This window comes from Ornithorhynchus anatinus, chromosome 16 (genome assembly GCF_004115215.2).
Source record: "Ornithorhynchus anatinus isolate Pmale09 chromosome 16, mOrnAna1.pri.v4, whole genome shotgun sequence".
Taxonomy (NCBI): Eukaryota; Metazoa; Chordata; class Mammalia; order Monotremata; family Ornithorhynchidae; genus Ornithorhynchus; species Ornithorhynchus anatinus.
Window position 1 is genome coordinate 18,116,627 of NC_041743.1, and position 22,060 is coordinate 18,138,686.

At 42.3% G+C, this 22,060-nt stretch overlaps 1 protein-coding gene across 1 annotated transcript in view; it reads right to left on the reverse strand.

Moving 5' to 3' along the window:
• Positions 1–2,017: 2,017 nt before the first annotated feature.
• The window catches only part of LOC100087841 (complement factor H-like), a 121,460-nt gene continuing 101,417 nt past the window's right edge, over positions 2,018–22,060 (reverse strand). Inside the window, exons 37-40 of the mRNA XM_039914354.1 lie at positions 20,973–21,170; positions 15,895–16,092; positions 9,587–9,784; positions 2,018–2,294 (exon numbers count right to left, since the gene is read on the reverse strand). Of these exons, the coding sequence (XP_039770288.1) occupies positions 2,272–2,294; positions 9,587–9,784; positions 15,895–16,092; positions 20,973–21,170 (617 nt within the window). The 3' untranslated portion in view covers positions 2,018–2,271. The remainder of the gene's footprint in view (positions 2,295–9,586; positions 9,785–15,894; positions 16,093–20,972; positions 21,171–22,060) is intronic.

The following is a 22,060-nucleotide window of genomic DNA, read 5'->3' on the forward strand; positions in this document are numbered from 1 at the left end:
AAGCTTGTGGTGGGCAGAGAATATGACTGTTAATTGTTGTATTCTCTCCCAAGTACTTAGTTCAGTACTCTGCACAGAGTAATAATAATAATGGTATTTGTTAAGCGCTTACTATGTGCTGTTCTAAGCTCTGGGGTAGATACAAGGTCATCAGGTTGTCCCACGTGGGGCTCACACTTTTAATCCCCATTTTATAGATGAGGTAAATGAGGTACAGAGAAGTGAAGTGTCTTGCCCAAGATCACACAGCAGACAAGTGGCAGAGCTGGGATTAGAGCCCACATCCTGTGGCTCCCCAGCCAGTGCTCTTTCCACTAAGCCATGCTGTTTCTCTTTTAAGCTCAGTAAGTGCTCAGTACATATGATTGACTGACTGACTCGATGTGACCACTCTCCCCTCCCCTCCATGGCGCTACCATCCCAAAAGATCTGTTTGCTGCAGTGTCATCTCAATTGCAGTCTTGCTATTTAATACTCTACTACATTTGGTCTTTAAACCAATTATTCTGCCCTCCCATCTGGCAAATCCTTCTCCAGGTCACCATTCAGATCTTCATATATCTGTAACTGGAGCATTGTTTCTGTGACAGCACTGAACACTGGTGGCCAGTGACTCCTAATACATTTTTTAACAGTGAAGTCAGAAAATATTGGTATTCAGCAAATCAGTAGTATTCATCAGAGTGCTCAAAGGATGTTGAATACTGTAAACATGTGGGATAGTACAATATAGAATTGGTAGACCTGATTCCTACCCACAAGATACTTACAGTCTACATTTCTGTTGGATCATGACTTCTCAGAGTGCTATTTGGAATGAACATGAACATGATGGAAGAGTAGGGGAACTCGTTTCATAATGCAGCTATGAATTAGTCACAATATTATGGGGATTGCAAGAATGTTTGTTTTAGTAACTCGTCTTGAACAACAATTCATTGCTCATTGACCCAATTGCAACATCGGCACCATTTTTAATGGACTTTAAGATCTTGTAAATTAGTTCCCAGCATTAGAGGTTTTATGGCTGGGCACGTGTTTTCCCTCTCAGGGTCACATCTGGAGAGTTTCCAGTACTCTACCAGTCTTGGCTATGGTAGGGAGAGTCAAGCAGAGGCCTGTCCATTCCATTCCTACCTTGGGCAGTGGCTAGCAAGTGGAAGACAATATGATACAAGTCAAAACTCACCCACCCTGGACAGTAGCAGCATGGGAGAGAGTCGAGGGTGGAGACTAGTTTACTGAGCAGAAGACGGAAATAGTAAACTACTTCTGTATTTCTACCAAGAAAACTCCATGGATACATTGCCAGAAGGATTGCAGATGGAGAGCAGGGCGTTCTGGGAGAGATGTATCCGTGGTGTCGTTACGGGTCAGAAACGACCCGATGGCATAAGACAAGACAAGGGACATAGAAAAATATGAGATTTTGCAAACTATTTGAAGCAAGTTTTAGGAAATCTGACATTAGCACTGGTCTACTTCAGTTGGTTTCAAAGCATCGGATTTTGCAAACTATTTGAAGCAAGTTTTAGGAAATCTGACATTAGCACTGGTCTACTTCAGTTGGTTTCAAAGCATCCTTTCCCTAGCTCCATATTTGAAACTGAAATAATTTGATTCTTCAATAAATCAGAGGCTTGAAAGACTCGACTACTATGTTGTAAGAAGAGAAGCCTATATAGGAATTCATTCCAAGCTGGGGTATAGATTAAAGGTTTTATTCCATTTGTATTGAATCTCAGGCCTGGGATATGGGGTATGGGCCTGGGAGTCAGAAGGATCTGGGTTCTAATCCCAGCTCCACCACGTGTATACTATGTGACCTTGGACAAGTCACTTAACTTTTCAGTGCTTGAGTTACCTAATCTGTAAAATGGGGATTAAGTCTGTGAGCTCCATGTGGAACAGGGACTGGGTCAAACCCAATTTGCTTGTATATACGCCAGCACTTCAAGCAGTGCCTGGAACAAATACCACATAACCACACAATACCACATAATACCACAAATACCGCTTAACAGATACCACAATTATTATTATTATTATTATCTCATATTATCTTCATATGTTAGCTTTAACACAGTATGGCTATGAATATAATTGATTGACATCTCATTAATTTAGGCAAATAAATAAGTGAATGAATGAAGAAACTGATTTATAAAACAGACATCAAAGATCATTTTGCAGAATATTGTTAATATTTTCAGATGTATCTTCAAATGATGGTAAAAATCCAATTAGTTTGATCCTGGGTTTTTTTAATCCTCATTCTTTTTTCAATTGTAATCCTAAAGAAATGATAAAACCAGAGGAAATGTTATCGATAGATGTAAGATTTAGGTAATTAAATAAAATAAACAATGAAAAGATCTGTAAGATCTGTGCAAGACACTGCAACCCAAATGATAAACAAAAGGAGATTATAGCACATTTTCTAGATTGTGGTGTAGAGCCAATCTACTAGGTGAGTTTAGAGGCCACACTTCCTATCAAGAAAGAAAATATAGCTTCTAGGGTGAGTCAGTGTCCACACAAGGACATATGTGCTCTCTTGTATTGTCTGCTGTGTGACCTTGGGTAAGTCACTTCACTTCTCTGTGTTTCAGTTACCTCATATGTAAAATGGGGATTAAGATTTTAAATCCTATGTGAGACAGCAATTATGTCCAACCTAAATAGCTTATACCTACCCCAGTGCTTAGTATAGTGCCTGGCACATAGTAAACACTTAACAAATAAGGCAATTGTGGCATTATTATTATTGCTTTCCTCACAGTAGGCATTCTACAAAAATGATGGATCGTTTGAATCTTTAAACTCAGAACAAGAAAATAACTGCTGGAATGTAAATTTTCATCCCTTAGTATGTCTTCCTCTCCATGAATCCATCTTTCATATAGAGAAAAGACAGAATATTTGTTATTGTTCTAATGAATACTGGGCAACCAAAAGCTAGATTTTTGCATGAAAGAACGAATATCTGTAATGGAAATATCTGTCGGAAATCCAGGCATCAGGCAGACTTTGGTCAATTCCAATTCATCCTAACCTGCTACGCTTTCTGCCACTCAGCAACACTACTTCTTTCTCATCAGCTCCCCTTCCCATTGTCCTCACCAACTATTCCAGATCTTTAACTCCCATCTCAATTATCACCTTTGTGTGGATGACATCCAAATCTATCTCCTTAATCTGGACCTCTCTTCCAATTGGACTGCTCATCAAAACCGACTGTGAGCTTTGCTTTCCCATCATGACACCCAGTGACAAATAATTGACTCAGAACAGAATAAAGCAGGGGCGGCTTGCCTCTGGTTGCATTCCGGATGATCACTTGTTGGGAAATTCAAGATGGTGCCCGAACAGGAAATCTCACCGAGGTCTAGCCCCAGAAACATACCATGTAGGAGAGTAGCTCTAGCTATCTGGGCTGACATGGCACAGCCTGAGTCCCCTCAGCTATCAGCAGCAATACAGAAAATCCCTAGTGTCCTAGAGGAGCAGCATAGTCTAGTGGAAAGAGCATGGGTCTGGGAGTCAGAGGAGTGGGGTTCTAATTCCAGCTCTGCCACTTTGCTGTGTGACCTTGGGCAAGCCACTAAACTTCTCATGGCCTCAATTCTCTCATTTGCAAAATGGGGATTCAATACTTGTTCCCCTCCCTACTTAGTCTTTGAGCCCCACGTGGGATATGATGATCTTGTATCTACCCCAGGGCTCAGTACAGTGCGTGGCACATAGTAAATGTTTAATAAATACCACAATTTTTATTATTACATTTGATTTAGGACCAGGGTGAGCAGACTGGCAGCGGCAGACTGATTACTATTAGATTGGTATACTGTGTGTACTAAGTACTGTACTAAGTGTTTGGAGAGTATAATACAGCAGAGTTGGTAGAAATGCCCTGCCCACAATGAGCTTACAGTCTATAGACATGATTAAAATATATAAATTATGAATATGAATTATTGTGATGGGAGTGGTGAGGGTGAGGAGAATACCAAGTGCCTAAAGGGTTAGGATCCAAATGCCTAGACCACATAGAAGGGAGAGGACACTGGGGAAGGAAGGCTTAATCGGGGAAGAATTCTTGGAGCAGATATGACCTTAATAAGACTTTGAAGGTGTTCCCACTGCCCCTTCATTTGATTGGCCATCAGTTCCCACCACCCAAGCTGTGCACCATTTAACCCCCTCCATCAGCAACACTGTTTCAATTTACAGAGTTTAAAAAAAGTGTTGGGTGACGACGCATTGGGAACACATGAGAGATTAAGCTGAGTTTGAAGAGAGCCGGACAAGAAGGTCTCTTGGGACAGGAGAGGAGAAGGGATGAGGTAATGAGCAGGGATTTCCCGAGGAATTTTACATTCAAATAGGATTCAGTCTTCTAGTTGGGCTGAGTCTGGAACGTAACCAAACTCATAGCACGTAAGTCTAAGGAATAATGGAACGCGTCACACAGCCTTTCGTATTACAGCCACAGACATATTTTCAAGGACTATATCCTGGCAGTATTGTGGGGTATGCCTTCATGGTGTGTAGGGCCAAAGAGCTCCTTTAATGGTGAGTAAAATTGCTTTGAAGATGATCAGCTCATTTCTGGATCACTCCTATTTTTCCATCCACCACTGATTCCAATTCCCTACATTTCTGATATTGATCTTCATATGCCATCACAGTGTTGGTGGCTTTCAGTTTATGACCACCAGAAGGAGCTGGGTATTATTAATAAGAAACATCGTTGATAAGCAGTGTGGCCTAGTGGGAAGGGCATGGGCCTGGGAGTCAGAGGACCTGTGTTCCAATCCCAGCTCTTCCACTTAAGCGCTGTGTGACCCTGAGCAAGTCACTTAACTCAGCTTCCTCATCTGTAAAATGGGGATTAAATCCTACTCCCTCCTACTTAGACCGTGAGTCCCATGAGGGACTGGGACTGTGTCCAACTAGATAGCGCTGAACATACTCCAGTGCTTATAACAAAGCGTGGCACATGGTAAGCACTTTCATTCATTCAATCACAGGGTGGCTCAGTGGAAAGAGCCTGGGTTTGGGAGTCAGAGGTCATGGGTTCGACTCCCAACTCTGCCGCTTGTCAGCTGGGTGACCGTGGGTGAGTCACTTCACTTCTCTGTGCCTCAGTGACCTCATCTGTAAAATGGGGATTAAGACTGTGAGCCTCATATGGGCCAACCTGATGACCCTGTATCTACCCCAGCACTTAGAACAGTGCTCTGCACATAGTAAGCACTTAACAAATACCAACATTATTATTATTGAGTGCTTACTGAGTGCAGAGCACTGTACTAAGCACTTGGAAAGTACAATTTGGCAACAGATAGAGACAGTGCCTCCCCAACAATTGAAGCACTTAACAGATTATCATCATTATTATAAATATCTTGTGATAGTGCCATTAGTTTTCATCAAACTAGTCTTGATGTCTCAGAGATTATTAGATTGCGGCCAGATAGATGATGTCTCTGAGACCCGCCCATTCGCTGTTCACATTGTTGCTGGTAGCCTGCATTTCATATTCCAACAGAGAGGCTGTGATATCTCCAAGGATCTCACTGGTTTCCATATTTTCCAGGAACTTGATGCTTAGCCTTCTTGCCTGGTAGCTTGAGTTTGGATCATGCACATGAATGCTCAGCCAAACATTCATCCCTTGCATGGCTGCAATAGTGATTATGTCCTTTGAGTCTTGCTGATGAGCAATTAGCTAATCTATGAAATTCTACTGTTTTGCCTTCCACCAGTCCCAGTCATAGGAGAGGGTGGAGAAGGCCAGGAAAGTCACTCTATGGTGCCCCTCCCTGAGTGAAATGTAAAGACTTAACCAAGTATATCAGGGAGAAGGTTTGCAGAGAAAGGAGAGCTGATTTGGGGAGAAGTAGACCCAAGGCTATCATTGAAGCAAGAGATCATAGAGCTCTGTGCCTGGGACAAGAGGACATTGGAATAGCTCATGTTGGGGGCCCTATACTGACAGAGTGTACAGGGAGGAATTGGAGAGATTCCATTCAGAGTCCAGTGGCTACCATCCTCCCTGTCTCACAAGCCCAAGATTGTCTCACAAGTCTATGACCTTGGCTTTATCCTCGACTCATCTCTCTCATTCGACCCACAAATCTGTCACCAAATGCTGTTAGTAATAATAATGATGACGATAATAAGAATTATTGTGGTATTTGCTAAGTGCTTACTATGTGACAAGCACTTTTCTAAGCACTGGGGTAGATACAAGGTAATCAGGCTGGACACAGTCCCTGTCCCCCATGGGGCTCACAGTCTCAATCCCCACTTTACAGATGAGGGAACTGAGGCACAGAGAAGTGAAGTGACTTGCCCAAGGTCACACAACTGACAAGTGGCAAAGCAGGGATTAGAACCCATAACCTCTGACTCCCAAGCCTGTACTCTTAACACTAGACCAGGCTGCTTCCTTGTTAGTTTTTCTTTTATAACAAACATCTCCAGATTCTGCTCCTTCCTCTCCAGTCAAACTGCTTCCATATTGGTCCAAATATTGTCATATCCCACACAGAATACTGCATCAGCCTCCTTGTGGACCTCCCGACCTCATGTCTACCAAATCTACTTTTACTGTACTCTGTACTGTACTAAAAGATCTTAGTACAGGCTTCTGCACATTGTAAGTGCTCAATAAATACCACTGATTAATTGGCAAATATGATTTTTATAAATGCATATTACAACATTTTATTTCTAAAATTTCTGTTTTATTCTTGTTACGTATTTATGGCAATTGTATCATGCAAGTTAATATGATTAATTATTCTCATTTTTTAGACCTTTCTAAATAATATACGTACATTATTGCTATTTGTCAATATTTTTGATGTTTGGAAAACAGTGACGTGTATTACTTGAGTCTCTATGAGAAACTATTGGATTGAGCACACTGTAGAAGGAAAGGTGGGGAGGGAAGCTTTCCCATTTGTTGACCCAAGAGAAGGCTGGGGATGCCATATTGGGCTATGTGGTGCCTGAAGTAAAAGTTGTTAATGAAAAAAATAGGCCATGCCCACTGAGAGGACCCTAAGCAAAGGGCTGGTTGCCCCTAGTTTGACTGTGGCAAATTGTGGGCAACACAGTCTGTAGTCTCAAGTTTGGGGGCAAGAAGGCAGAACCCTGAAAAGTTTCAGAGGGTCCGTAATATCATAAAGAGAATGATCATTTACCAGTATACCTTAAATTCAATGAGTGGACTCTTTAAAGACCATTCTAGTGGTGAGAAGAGGATAACTGGGGCTGGGCAGATATCCACATTCTAGGTAGCTCTAAGATGAACACTCTTCCCATCAACTTGGTATGATATGAAGTGAGGAGGTTAAAATGAAGTCATTCATTCAATCGTATTTATTCATCCATTCAATCGTGTTTATTGAGCACTTCGTGTGTGCAGAGCACTGTACTAAGTGCTTGGAAAGTACAATTCTGCAGTAAAAAAAGACAATCCCTGCCCACACCGGGCTTACAGTCAAGAAGGGGGGAAAAATAATTGTGGTATTTGTTAAGTGCTTGCTATGTGCTAGGCACTGTACTGAGCACTGGGGTGGAACAAGCAAATCAGATTGGATACAGTCCCTGTCCAACAGGGGCCTCACAGTCTCAATTCCCATTTTACCGATGAGGTAACTGAGGCCCAGAGAAGTAAAGTGACTTGCCCATGGTCACACAGCAGATGAGTGGTGGAGCTGGGATTAGAACCCATGTCCTTCTGACTCCCAGGCCTGTCCTCTATCCATTACGCCACTCTACTTTTCCAGATGGTATTTATTAAGCGCTTACTATGTGCCAGGCACTGAACTATGAGCTGGGGTAGATACAAGCAAATCGGATTGGACACAGAGGCCCTATGTGGGCCTCCCAGTCTCAATCCCCATTTCACATATGAGGTAACCGAGGCACAGAGAAGTAAAGTGACTCGCCTAACATCACATAGTAGAAAGGTGATGGAGCCGGGATTAGAACCCATAAGGTTCCACTACACCATGCTCCTTCCCACTATGCCATGCTGCCTCCCATTAATTGATAGTATTTATTGAGTGGTTGCTGTATGTTAAACACTTTACTAAGTGCTTGGGAGAATTCAGTCTTTGCTCTTGAGATGCTTATGATCCAATAGGACAGACAAGTACAAAAGACTTTACATATAGGAAGGAGGGAATGGAAACAAGGATGAATACTAGAGTATGTAAATTAATAGAGACAGAAGTGCTATGGAATTGGTGTGAGTTCATTGGAGTATGGACATGACAGGAGGGGAGACATGACCTGGTGAGAAGAAAATCAGCAAAGGAAGAGGACATACTGTCCTTTCCTTCTTTCTCCTTTCTACACAGGGCTGCGTGGGTCATCTTCTTGAATCAGTGCTTCATCTATTCACAAATCAAAATCCTCCACTGACTTTCCCTTTCCCTTCCTTTCATCTTCAAACAAATACTCTTCACAATCACCTTCAAAGTTCTTCACCAACTCTCCCTTCCTTAAAGATCAGGTCTCTTCATCCATACTTTCCAATTCACTCTATCCATTCCTCCCAAACTAATCTTTTTACTGTATCCCACTCTTGACTCTCCCACTTCTGTTTCCATGCTCAATGTGTTTCTAATAATAATAATAATAATGGTATTCTTTAAGCACTTACTATGTGCCAAGCACTGCTATAAGCACTGGGGTAGATACAAGGTAACCGGATTGTCCCACATGGGACTCACAGACTTAATTCCCATTTTACAGATGAGGTAAGTGAGGCACAGAGAAGTCAAGTGACTTGCCCAAAGTCACACAGCTGATAGGTGGCAGAGCCGGGATTCAAACTCATGACCTCTGACTCCCAAGCCCGTGCTCTTGTACTAGGCCATGAAGCTTTCTCTCCCTGAAACTCCCAGGTTCTGAAAATCTGAGACAGTTCTCCCATGTTCAACATTGCTAAAATTTGCCCTTTCTTCTGCATCCCAATTGTTACCATGCTGATCCAAGCCATCATCATTTCCTGCCTTGGACAGTGCATCAGCCTTCTCACTGACCTCCCTGCATTTTGTCTCTCCCCACTGTAGTCCATACTTCACTCTGTTGCCCAGATCATTTTTCTAACCAGTCAGTCCGCATCTCCCCACATCTCAAGAATTCCAGTGGTTGCCCTTCCTCCACCTCAATTAACAAAAACTCCTAACCATAGGCTTAAAAATACTCAATCAGCTCACCAATTCCTATATTTCTTAGCTGATTTCCTACTACAACCCAGCCAGCACACTTCACTCCTCTCTCACTGCTCACTATACCTTGATCTCATCTACCTCGCCGCTGACCTCTCACCCACTGCTTCTTGACAGTTTACTCACCCAAGGAAAATGAAACTCTGGCAAGTCATTTTCTGATTTCATGCTACCGGTAGCTCAAAATCCTCTAGTAGCTACAAAATCTCTAATAGTTATGAATGGGGAACTGAATAATATTTTTATAATCCATAGAGTTCAAACTCAAATTTTGCTGCCGTGCTTGATTGAATTATCAATTACTAGTACAGAGTACACAGGAAACTTACCTTCAATACACTTGGGATAGAGTACTACTCCTTGCAAACATTGTGCTCGAAAAGGAGCTGATCCTGGAGCTTTTGTAAATCCCAATTTGCAAGTAAATTCAACAGCATCTCCAGGTTCAATGTGCTGTATTTTAGAGTCACTCCACCTGAGCTCAAGATTGTTTCTCACCATTGCTTCTAGAGATGTTGTACATGTCTCTGTTGGAATAGAATGATGTTTATCATGTATTACCAAAGATCTCTAAACTCTAAAGAATCAGCTAACTTGATTTATCTAATTGTGACAAACTTTTTGGGGTTAAATAAAATAATACTTATAGGTGGAAGACAAACCTTTGGCCTATGTGGGTTAAAGCTTAGATCTTCCCAAACTCCCATCCATTCCCTCCCAGCCACTACCTTTCTCATTTTAATCTTTCTCACAACCACTTCTCCCTAACAAACCTCTCCCCTCACCATGTCCTGCCCACTCTCCCACACAAATATTGTCCTGGGATTGAAATGTTAGCCCTTTTCATTTGGATTCAAGCTTGGCACATATAGTATGTATGGATTCCTTTATTCTGAAGCCATTCTAGCAATCCTGTTTCTTCAAATCATGGGTTTGCCTGTAATTTCTCCATACATCTCTGACAGTGTGCAATTCCAGTATGCAATTTTACTACACAATCACTGTGAAACAGAAAGTTCAGCAGCTTTCTTACCTCCTGGAGTGTGCCTGTGTTGGGGGTACAGGGGGAAAGGGGAGGGAAGGGTAAGGTGAAATTATCTGTCCAGAAGGCAGTACAAATTTCCATGATACTAGGTGGTGAGAAAAAATTAAGAAGAGGAACCTTTAAAAATTTGAACAGCTTTTCCTAGTACTTAATAAAGGAATGTAACAAACTCATTCACTCCAACAGCTGCAACTCTCATCTCTGTGAGGATGAATCTCAGATTACCTCTCCAGCTCTGACCCCTCTCTTTTCTCTGGGATCTTGCAATTTCCTCTCAGCTCCAGGATGTCCTCTACTTCAATCTCTCCCAGACACTTCAAACTTCACATATCAGAAACAGAACTGCACAAACGATGTCCTCCCCCTGACATTCCTATCACTGTAGACAGCACAACCCATAACCTTGGCATTATCCGCAACTCATCTCTCTCATTCAAATCACACATTTAAAATGTCAGGAAATTCTATCAATTCTACCTTCTCATCTCTAGAATTTTCCCTTTCCTCTACATGTGAACTGTTACCACACTGATCCATGTCATCATTTTCCTACTTGACTATTGCATCAGCCTCCTTGCTTATCCCCCTACATCTTATCTCTCTGCTGTGTGAACTTGGGCAAGCCACTTCACTTCTCTATGCCTGTTACCTCATCTAATAACTTTTATTATTATTATCCTTGGGTTTAGTTAGTGCTTAATGTATGTCCAGCACTGTACTATGTGCAGGGATAGATAAAATAATAATAATGATGGTATTTGTCAAGTGCTTACTATATGCCAAGCGCTGTTCTAAGAGAAGATAATCAGGTTGGAAACAGTCTCTGTCCCTCATGGGGCTCCCCATCTAAGTAGGAGGGAGAACAGATATTGAATTCCCATTTTATAGATAAGGAAACTGAAATACAGAAAAGTTAAGTGAAGTAGCGTGGCTTAGTGGAAAGAGCCTGGGCTTGGGAGTCAGAGGTCATGAGTTCGAATCCCAGCTCTGCCACTTGTCAACTGTGTGACTGTGGGCAAGTCACTTAACTTCTCTGTGCCTCAGTTACCTCATCTGTAAAATGGAGATGAAGATTGTGAGCCTCACGTGGTACAACCCGATTACCCTGTATCTACCCCGGCACTTAGAACAGTGCTCTGCACATAGTAAGCGCTTAACAAATACCAACATTATTATTAAGTGACCTGCCCAGAGTCGCAAAGCATGCAATTGGCAGAGCTGGGATAAAAACCCAGATCTTCTGACTCCCAGGCCAGGGCTCTGTCCACTATGCCCAGAGTGCACTAAGTGGAAAGTGCAGCAGGATCTATCCTTAAAGCATATTGGTTGCTGGGAGATATACTAACAAGTAAAGTCTCTAGTGATTAAACATGGAAATATATTTTCAGTAATCTACATGTTAATATAAGCAATGCCAGTGGGGATCATTTGTTCTGCATCTGTCTTTCCAACCTAATTCATGCTCATTAATAGTATCACCCATAACTTCATCTCTCTCTCTCTCCTCATATATATATATGTATAAATAAATATATATGAATAAAGATCTACATGAATCTACATTAATATAGCTATATAGTGAGTGGAAAGATGGATGATGACGATTGTATCTTGTGAAAGTGAAAGATGGTTCAGGAATTTGAGTGAGACAGTTATGGGCAAATCTGTGTCCCCAACAGAGGTGGAAATTCGTGAGGCCCTCAAGAAGGGGAGAGCTGTGTTTAGTCCACCTGGAGACGAAGCTGAAGCCAGCATTGCTGACACTGCACGGACAGTGCCGTGGCTCTAGGTCTGGCCCAGGACTGCATCCTGCACATAGTAAGTGCTCAATAAAAACAATTGAATGAATGAATGAAATGGCCTTTTTATCTGGGCAAAAACAAATCCATAAACAATACCTAAAATACCCCATAGATCATTGTACATTCCAAGTGCTTAGTACAGTGCTCTGCACATAGTAAGCGCTCAATAAATACTATTGAATGAATGAATGAAAAGAGCTAGAGCAATAGACAGTGGAAAAGAAGATCTGCTTGAAAAATAACTTGAAAATATTCTAAATTCTCAGGGAAATCCATTAAAGATATTATCAGCAGTTCAATTTAAGGGTCTCTAGGTGATAATATCAAGACAGTTGTTATAATTGAATCATTCCATCAATTCAAATAATCATGGTTATTTGAGTGCAGAGCACCGCATTAAGACCTTGAGAAAATACAATATTGTTGGCAGGTGCATCTTTGCCCACAATGATCTTAACCTAAAGAAGGAAACAAACATTAAAATAGACTAGAGATAGGGGAAATAAAAGAATAAAACAATATTTACATTAGTATTGTGAGACACACTAGCATCAAGGTGCTGAAGAGATGCACAGCCAGAATATAGTCGTACCAGAGAGGAGGAAGGATAGAGGAAATAAAAAGCTTAGTCTAGGTAGGCCCTTGGATGAGACGTGACTTTAGGTGGGTTTTGAATGCAGGGAGAGAATGAACTGTTGGATGTGAAGTGGGAGGAAGTTTCAGGCCCAAGGGGTAATGTGGGCAAGCGGTAAGTCAGTCAGTCAATTGTGTTTATTGAGCACTTATTTTTCGCAGAGCACTGTACTAAGTGCTTGGGAAAGTAGAATATAACAATAGAACAGTGACATTCCCTACTCACAACGAGCTTAGAGTCTAGAGGGAGAGATGGATGTTAATGTAAATAAATAAAATTACATATTTGTAGTTAACTGAACCTTGAGGGATGCCCACAGTAAGGGGGTGGTAGGCAGAGGAGGAGCCCTTGAAAGAGTCAAGAATGAACATCCAGAGAGGTTGGAGGAGAACCAGGAGAGGACAGTGTCTGTGAAGCCCTGGATGGGTAACGTTTCCAAGAGAATGGGGTGGTTGACAGTCTCAAAGGCAGCTGAGAGGTTGAGGAGGATTAAGATGGAGTAGAGGCCGATGGATTTGGCAAGGAGATCACCGGTGATCTTTGAGAGAGTGGTTTCTGTGGAATGAAAAGAATGGAAGCCAGATTGGATGGTCAGAGACTTGGAGGAGAGAAACTTGAGATGGCAGGTGTAGAAGATTCACTCAAGGAGTTTGGAGAAGAATGGTAGGCAGGAGATGGAGCAATAACTGGAGGGAGCCTTGGGGTCAAGGAAGGGCTTTTATAGGATAGGGGAGACATGAGCATGGGCATGGGTGAAAGCAGTGGAGAAGAAGCCACTGGACAGCAAATAGTTGAAGATGCCTTTTAGGGATGGAAAAAGGGAGGGGGAGAGAGAGTTTTAGTAAGGTGTGACGGAATAGGGGTAGATACACAGGTGGCAGTGGTGTATTTTGAGTGAAGGCAGGAGATCTCTTCTAGAGATACTGATGGGAAAGATGGGAGAGTTGAAGAAGGGGAGCAGGGGTGAGGGATTGGGGAGGGACAAGGGAGATTTTAAGAAGATTACACTTAATAGTGTCAATTTTTTTCAAACTATTTATGGATTATTGACTGGAGAAGGGAGAAATAATAGTAATAACAATTATAGTATTTTTTAATTGCTTACTATGTGTCGAGCACTGTTCTAAGTGCTGGGGTAGATACAAGGTAATCAGATTGTCCCATGGGGGGCTCACAGTTAAAATCTCCATTTTACATTATTATTATCATTATTATTATTGCTCAGTCCTCATGAGGTCTTTGCTCTAGGAGAGAAATCTCTTAAACCAATTTCTGTCCACCAGGCTTGTCTGCCTGCTGAGGTGCTCTTCAAAATAGTCAACTGCTCTCTCTTGTTGTTTGTGTCTGGGCTTTATCACAATAATTACACTATTTATCAAGCACTTACTATGTTTCAAAGCATTATGCTAAGCAATGGGACACATATAGGATCATTATATCAGATGCAGTTCCTGATCTACATGGAGTTCACAAATCTTTAATCTATTTTTTCTACCCTCTGGGATTTGGTGTAACCCCTTTCATTTTCACACGCTTCAGCTGCTTGGACATCTGCTGTCCTTCAGTCTTCTCACGAGTCACCCTGCCAACCCATGTTGCGTGATCATTTTTCTTCAAAATGTTTCATCCATGTTTCCCAATTCCTAAAGAATCTCCAGTGGTTGTCCATCTACCACCACATTTAGGCAGAAATTTCGGACCTTTGACTTTAAAGCACTCAATCACCTCTGCCCCTCTTATCTCATAGTGCTTACTACAACCCACCTTCTGATTTTCCTCCCCTTGCACAAACATAATAATAATAATAATAATGTTGGTATTTGTTAAGCACTTATTATGTGCTGAGCACTGTTCTAAGTGCTGGGGTAGACACAGGGGAATCAGGTTGTCCCACGTGGGGCTCACAGTCTTAATCCCCATTTTACAGATGAGGTAACTGAGGCACAGAGAAGTGAAGTGACTTGCCCACAGTCACAGAGCTGACAAGTGGCAGAGCGGGGCTTCGAACCCATGACCTCTGACTCCAAAGCCCGGGCTCTTTCCACTGAGCCACGCTGCTTCCACACATACTCACTGTACCTCAATTACATCTAACTGGATGCCAATCCCTATCCCACCACCTGCATCTGGCCTGCAAGGCCCTGCCCTTTTCATTCAATAGTATTTATTGAGTGCTTACTATGTGCAGAGCACTGTACTAAGCGCTTGGAATGTATAATTCCCTCTTCATATTCAACAGACCGTCACTTTCCCCACTGTAGTGAGCCCACAGCAGGTTGCCTTCTTAGTGACTGTCCGTGATCCTGCAAATAAGGAAGAGTCTGGTGAGGGCACTAATGGGCTTCACTTGAGGGCAGGTGATTGCTGGCCTGTGGGGGTGGAGCATGGATGGAGGGGTGGCCTTCTCTCCCTGCTCTACCTGGTCAAGGACTAATCTGGACCAATCAGTGACTGCCATGCAGAGCCACAGCTGGGACATCTAAGGCAGATAAAAGGCAGTTGTTTTGAATTGCAAAGGGCATACAGAGGAAGTAGCTCTGAGACACACAGAAGGCAAGCAGAAACGCAGCACAGGGGCACACACACACACACGGCAGCAGAAGGCTAAAGAACTAGGAAGTAGAAAGTATCGGCAGAATGGGCTCCCTTGACCAGCAGACTGGTGGACTCAGTGGAGTGAGTGAATGATGCTATCTAGGTGTCACTCCTTTGCATGTTGGTAAATTAAGTAAAAAACTTTCCACAGTAAACTTGGTGACCAGAGGTGTGGTTTGACTTTCCTATGAGTCATCGAGGCTTCCCTGGTCCAGGAAGCTTCTGGTTGGTATGAATTGAGGGTGGTCTGTGACACCCACCATCAAAATCTCATTAAAATGTTGTCTCCTCCAAGAAGCCTTCCCCATCTAAATCCTTATTTCCCCATCTCCTTTCTGAATTGCCCTTGATTTGGATTTATATCCTTGGTATGCACTCCACCCTGAATCCCACAGAATTTACGGAGTTACCTGGGCTGTAGCCCAGAGGTTTCAGGTTTAGGGGAGCCCAACCATCCCCACCAGCAATCCTGACCTCACTCAAACTTCCAAACATGTTCAATCTCAGATTTTGATTTTGTGATTATGTCAATTATTAGGTCAGAGTAGAAAAGAAACTTACCTTTAACACACTTGGGATACATTATTGTTCCTTGCAAACACTGTGCTCGAAAAGGAGCTGATCCTGGAGCTTTGTTAAATCCCAATTTGCATGCGAATTCAATGACACCTCCAGGTTCAATGTACTGTATTTTAGAGGAACTCCATCTGAACTCGATATTGTTTCTCACCATATCTTCTAGAGATGTTGTACATGACTCTGTCAGAATAGAACGATGTTTATAATGTATTACCAAAGATCTCTAAAGCCTAAGGAATCAGCTAACTCTACCTGTGACCAACTTTTGGGGGTTAAATAAAATAATATGTACAGGTTGAAGATAAAACCTATGGCTTATTGTTAGAATGGGCTTCAGAATAAGGCAAACCATGTGGCATATAAAAGTAAAAGTTTAGACCTTTCCCACCTACCATCCATTCCCTCTCAGCTTGATACCTGTATCACCTTAACCTCTCTCACCTCTGCATTCTCCTTAAGCCTCCTCTCCCCTCAAGGTGCCCTGACCACTCCAAATCAATCAATAAATCAATGGCATTTATTGAGCTCTTATAATATGCAGAGCACTTTTCTAAGCACTTATAATTACTCCCCACACAGAGACCATGCTGGGGTTGATCCCATTCTCTGGATAAAATGTTAGCCTTTCCAATTTTGATTCAGGCTTGGCATGGCTTAGTGGAATGAGGACGGGTTTGGGAGTGAGAGGCCATGGGTTCTAATCCTGTCTTCACCATTTGTCTGCTGTGTGACTTTGGGCAAGTCACAATTTCTCTGTGCCTGTTACCTCATCTGTAAAATGGGGATCAAGACCGTGAGCCCCAAGTGGGACAACCTGATAACCTTGTATCTATCCCAGCACTTAGAACAGGGTTTGACACATAGTAAGTGCTTAACAAATGTCATCATTATTATTATTATTATTATTATTCAATCATATTTATCGAGTGCTTACTGTGTGTAGAGCACTGTATTAAGCGGTTGGAAAATGCAATTGGACAACAGATAGACAATCCCTACCCAACAACAGGTTCACAGTCTAGAAGAGGGAGACAGACCACAAAACTAAACAAATAGGCATCACGACCATCAAAATAGGCTTGGAAGTCAGGGGACGTGGGTCCTAATCCCAGCTCTGCCTCTTGTCTGCTGTGTGACCTTGGGCAAGCCACTTAACTTCCCTGTGCCTCAGTTACCTCATCTGTAAAATGGGGATTAATAATAATAATAATAATATTGGTATTTGTTAAGCACTTACTATGTGCAGAGCACTGTTCTAAGCGCTGGGGTAGATACAGGGTAATCAGGTTGTCCCACGTGATGCTCACAGTTAATCCCCATTTGAAAGATGAGAGAACTGAGGCACAGAGAAGTTAAGTGACTTGCCCACAGTCACACAGCTGACAAGTGGCAGACCCAGGATTCGAACCCATGATCTCTAACTTCCAAGCCTGGGCTCTTTCCAATGAGCCACGCTGCTTCTAGCCCTACCTGGGACAAGCTGATTGCCTTTTATCTACCCCAGTGCTTAGTTAGAACAGTGCTTAGCACATAGTAAGTGCTTAACAAATACTATTATTGAGAAGTAGTGTGGCTTAGCGGCAAGAGCCCAGGCTTCGGAGTCAGGGGACGTGGGTACTGATCTTGGATCTGCCACTTGTCTGCTGTGTGACCCTGGGCAAGGCACTTAACTTCTCTGTGCCTTTGTTACCTCATCTGTAAAATGGGGATTAAGACTGGGGCCCCCACATGGGACAACCTGATTACCTTGTTTCTACCTCAGTGCTTAGAACAGTGCTTGGCACATAGTAAGTGCTTAATACCATGATCATTGTGATTATTATTATTATATGCCACATGGGTTTCCTTATTCTGAAACCATTCTAGCAATCATTTGTCATCAAATCATGGGTTTGGATGTAATTTCTCCGTATAGCTCTGACAGTGTGCAGTTCCAGTGTGCAATCTTTCTACACACACACATTATGAAACAGGAGGGTAAGCAGCTTTCTTACTGGCTGGTGTGTGTGTGTGTGTGTGTGTGTGTGTGTGTGTGTGTGCTGGGGAGGAAGGGTAAAGTGAAATTATCTGTCCAGAAGGCAAAACAAATTTTCTTGATACAAGGTGATGAGAAAAAATTAAGAAGATGAACTTTAAAAATGTGAACAGCTTTTCCTAGTACTTAATATAGAATATGACAAACTTATTCACTCCCACAGTTTCAACTCTCATCTCTGTCTGGATTATTCTCAGATTTGCTCTCCAACTCTGACCCTTCTCTCTGCAGCCTTGTATTTCCTTTTGCCTCCAGGATATCTGTACTTGCATGTCTCCCTGACACTTCAAATTTAACAGATTGAAAACAGAAGTGCTCATCTTCCCACAGAAATGTTGTCCTCTTCTTAATTTTCTTATCACAGTAGACAGCACAACCCATAACCTAGGCATTACCCAAAACTCATCTCTCTCATTCAAACCACACATTTCATCTGTCATGAAATTCTATCGATTCTACCTCATTCTACTTTCCTCTCCATCTTAAGTGCTACCACGCTGATCCAAGCAGTCATCATTTCTGACCTTGACTATTACATCAGTGAGACTTAGTGGAAAGAGCACGGACTTGGGAGTCAGAGGTTGTGGGTTCCAATCCTGGCTCTGCCACTTGTCCGCTGAGTGACTTTGAGCAAGCTGCTTAACCTCTCTGTGCCTCAATCACCTCACTGGTTAAATGGGGATTAAAACTGTGAGTCCCACATGGGACAACCCGATTACCTTGTATCTACCTCAGCACATAGAACAGTGCTTGGCACATAGTAAGCACTTAACAAACACCATAATAATAATAACATTTCCAGGAGAAGGGGATGGGCCACAGTGTCGAAGGCAGTTAGAGGTCAAGGGGGATTAGAATTCAGTAGAGGCCGTTGGATTTGACAAGAAGGAGATGACTGATGACCTTTGAGAAGATGGTTTCTGTGGAGGGGGCAGAAGCCAGAATGGAGGGGGTCAAGGAGAAAATTGGATTAGAGGAATTTGTTCTAGCGAGTGAAGACAACTCGCTCAAGGGGTTTGGAGAGGAATGGTAGGAGGGAAATGATGCAATAACTGCAGGGAGCCTTGTGGTTAAAGGAGGGCTCTTTTTTAGGATGGGAGGCACTGGCATGATTGAAAGTAGTGGAGAAGAAGCCACTAGGGAGCAAACAGTAAGAGATGGCTGTTAGGAAGGGAAGGAAGGAGGGGATGTGAGTTTGACAAGATGTGAAGGAATGGGGTTTGATGCACAGGTGGAGGGGGAGGCTTTTGAGAGGAGGTAAAAGATCTCTAGAGACACTGCTGGGATCCCTGAGGGTCTCCATTACCACTGGGATGGCCTTTGACCTGAAAGCAGGATGCTCTAGGTTGCCAGGATCTCCCAAGAATTTCTTTTAGGGAAATCTTGGTCAGAATCCAGCTCTAGGCCAGACCTAGAGTCTTGGCACTGTCTGTGTGGTGTCAGAGATGCCAGCTCCAACTCCAGGTGGGCTAAACACAGCTCTCCCCCTCCCTAGAGCCTCACAAATCTCTACCTACCTTGGGGACATAGATCTGTCTGGTAACTGTCATCCCCAAATGTCATTCCTGAAACATCTTTCACTTTCACAAAGTGCAAAGTCATCATCATTCACCTCTCCACTAACTATATAGTTATAGTCATGTAGATTCATATATGATTATATGTAAAGATATATATTATATATCTATAAATATTATATATCTATAAATAAAAAAAAGAGAGAGTTGTTTTTAATTTTTGAAGATGATGTTATGGATGATGAGAGCCTATTAATGAGTTTGAATGAAGTTGAAAAGACTGATGCAGAACAAACACTCCCCATCAGCATTGCTAATATTAATATATAGACTACTGAAATTGTATTTTGATGTTCAATCCCTGTGAACTGTACATGTTAGTGTATCTCCCAGCATCCAATATGCTTTAAGGATAGAACCCACTGCACTTGCCAGTTAGCCCACATTGAGCCTGTCTCCATTTTAGATTCTTAGCATGGCCTAGTGGAAAAACCATGAGCCTGGGAGTCAGAGGATCTGAGTTCTAATCCTAGATCTGCCACCCACCTGCTGTTTGACTTTGGGCAGGTCACATCTTCTTTGTGCTTCAGTTTTCTTCTTTATGAAATGGGGATTCTAAATCTGTTTTCCCTCCTTGGATGGGAAGCCCCTCTGTCCAACCCAATCATCTTATATCTGTTGCCAAATTGTACTTTCCAAGTGCTTAGTATAGTGCTCTGCACACAGTAAGTGCTCAATAAGAATGATTGAATGAATGAATGAATATCCCCACACATAGTACTGTAGAGGACACATAGTAAGCACTTAATATAATTTTTTTCTACCATTTCGCTTTAGGTGTGACCCCTTTCATTTTCCCATGCTTCAAGTTGCTTGGGCAATCTGCTATCATCCATTCCTCTCACATGGCTCATCCTGCAGGTCCATGTTGCATAATCAAAAAAATTTTCAATCCATGTTTCCCCACAACTATAAAATCTCCAGTGGTTGTCCAACCACCTCTGTGTCAGGCTGAAATTCCTTAGCACTGGCTTTAAAGCACTCAATCACCTCTCCCCTTCCTATCTTATCATGCAGATTTCTTACTACAACTCACTACTCTCATCTTGCTCCTCTAACACCAACGTACTCAGTGTACTTCGATTATATCTATCTCAGTGCCGACCACTCTTCCACGTCCTGCATCTGGCCTGCAAGTCCCTCCCCCTTCTTATTCAAAAAATGTTACTCTCTCCACTATCGGTGCCTCTTTAAAATGACATCTCCTCCAAGAAGCCTTCCCTAACTAAGTCCTTGTTATTCACCACACCGTCAGCCCACAGAACCTATGGAGTTACCTGGGCTGCAGCCCCCAGGTCACAGGTTTAGGAGAGCCCCAGCTGTCTGCCCCCCTCACCATCCCCACCAGTAATCCTGACCCCACTCAAACTTCTAGATGTGTTCATTCTCAGATTTTGTTTTTGTGATTATTTCAATTAAGTAGCTATGAGTACCTTACCTTAACTTACCTTTAACACATTGAGGGTAGATTATAGTTGCTTGAAAACATTTTGCTCTAAAAGGAGGTGAGCCTGGAGCTTTATTAAATCCCAATTTGCATGCGAATTCAATGACATCTCCAGGGTCAATGTACTGTATTTCAGAGGGACTCCATCTGAGCTCAATATTGTTTCTCACCATATCTTCTAGAGATGTTACACATGCTTCTGTCAGAATAGAATGATGATTATCATGTATTACCAAAGATCTCTAAAGTCTGAGGAATCAGCTAACTTAATTTACCTATCTGTGACCAACCTTTGGGGGTTAAATAAAATAATACAGGTTGAAGATGAAACATATGGCCTATGTGGGTAAAAGTTTAGACCTTCCCTACCTGTCATCCATTCCCTCTCAGCTTAGTACCTATCTCACCTTAACCTCTCTCACCTCTACATTCTCTTTAAGCCTCCTCTCCCTTCTAAGTGCTCTGTCCACTCTCAATCAATCAATTAGTAGTATTTATTGAGTACTTACTATATGCAGAGCACTGTTTTCAGCACTTGGGAGAGTTCGATACAACAGAATTAGAAGATAGATTCTCTGCCCATAATGAACATACAGTCTAGCCGGGGACATAAACAGTAATATGAATAAATAAGTAGTTATTCATCCCTTATAACTACTCCCCACACAGAGACCATGCTGAGGTTGAACCCATTCTCTGGAAAAACTTTAGCCGTTTTTTTGTTTTGATTCAGGCTTGGCACATATGACACATATGGTTTGCCTTATTCTGAAGCCATTCTAGCAATCATTTGTCAGCAAATCATGGGTTTGGACATAATTTCCCCATGCATCTCTGACAGTCTGCAGTTCTAGTATGCAATTTTACTACACAAACACTGTGAAACAGGAAGTTTAGAATCTTGCTTATTGGCTGGAGTGTTTGTGTGTTGCTAGAGGGAAGGAGAAGGTAAAATTATCTGTCCAGCGGCAAAACAAATTTCCATGATACAAGGAGCTGAGAAAAAATTAAGAAGAGGAACCTTTAAAAATTTGAGCAGCTTTCCCTAGTACTTAATATAGAATATAACAAATTTATTCACTCCCACAG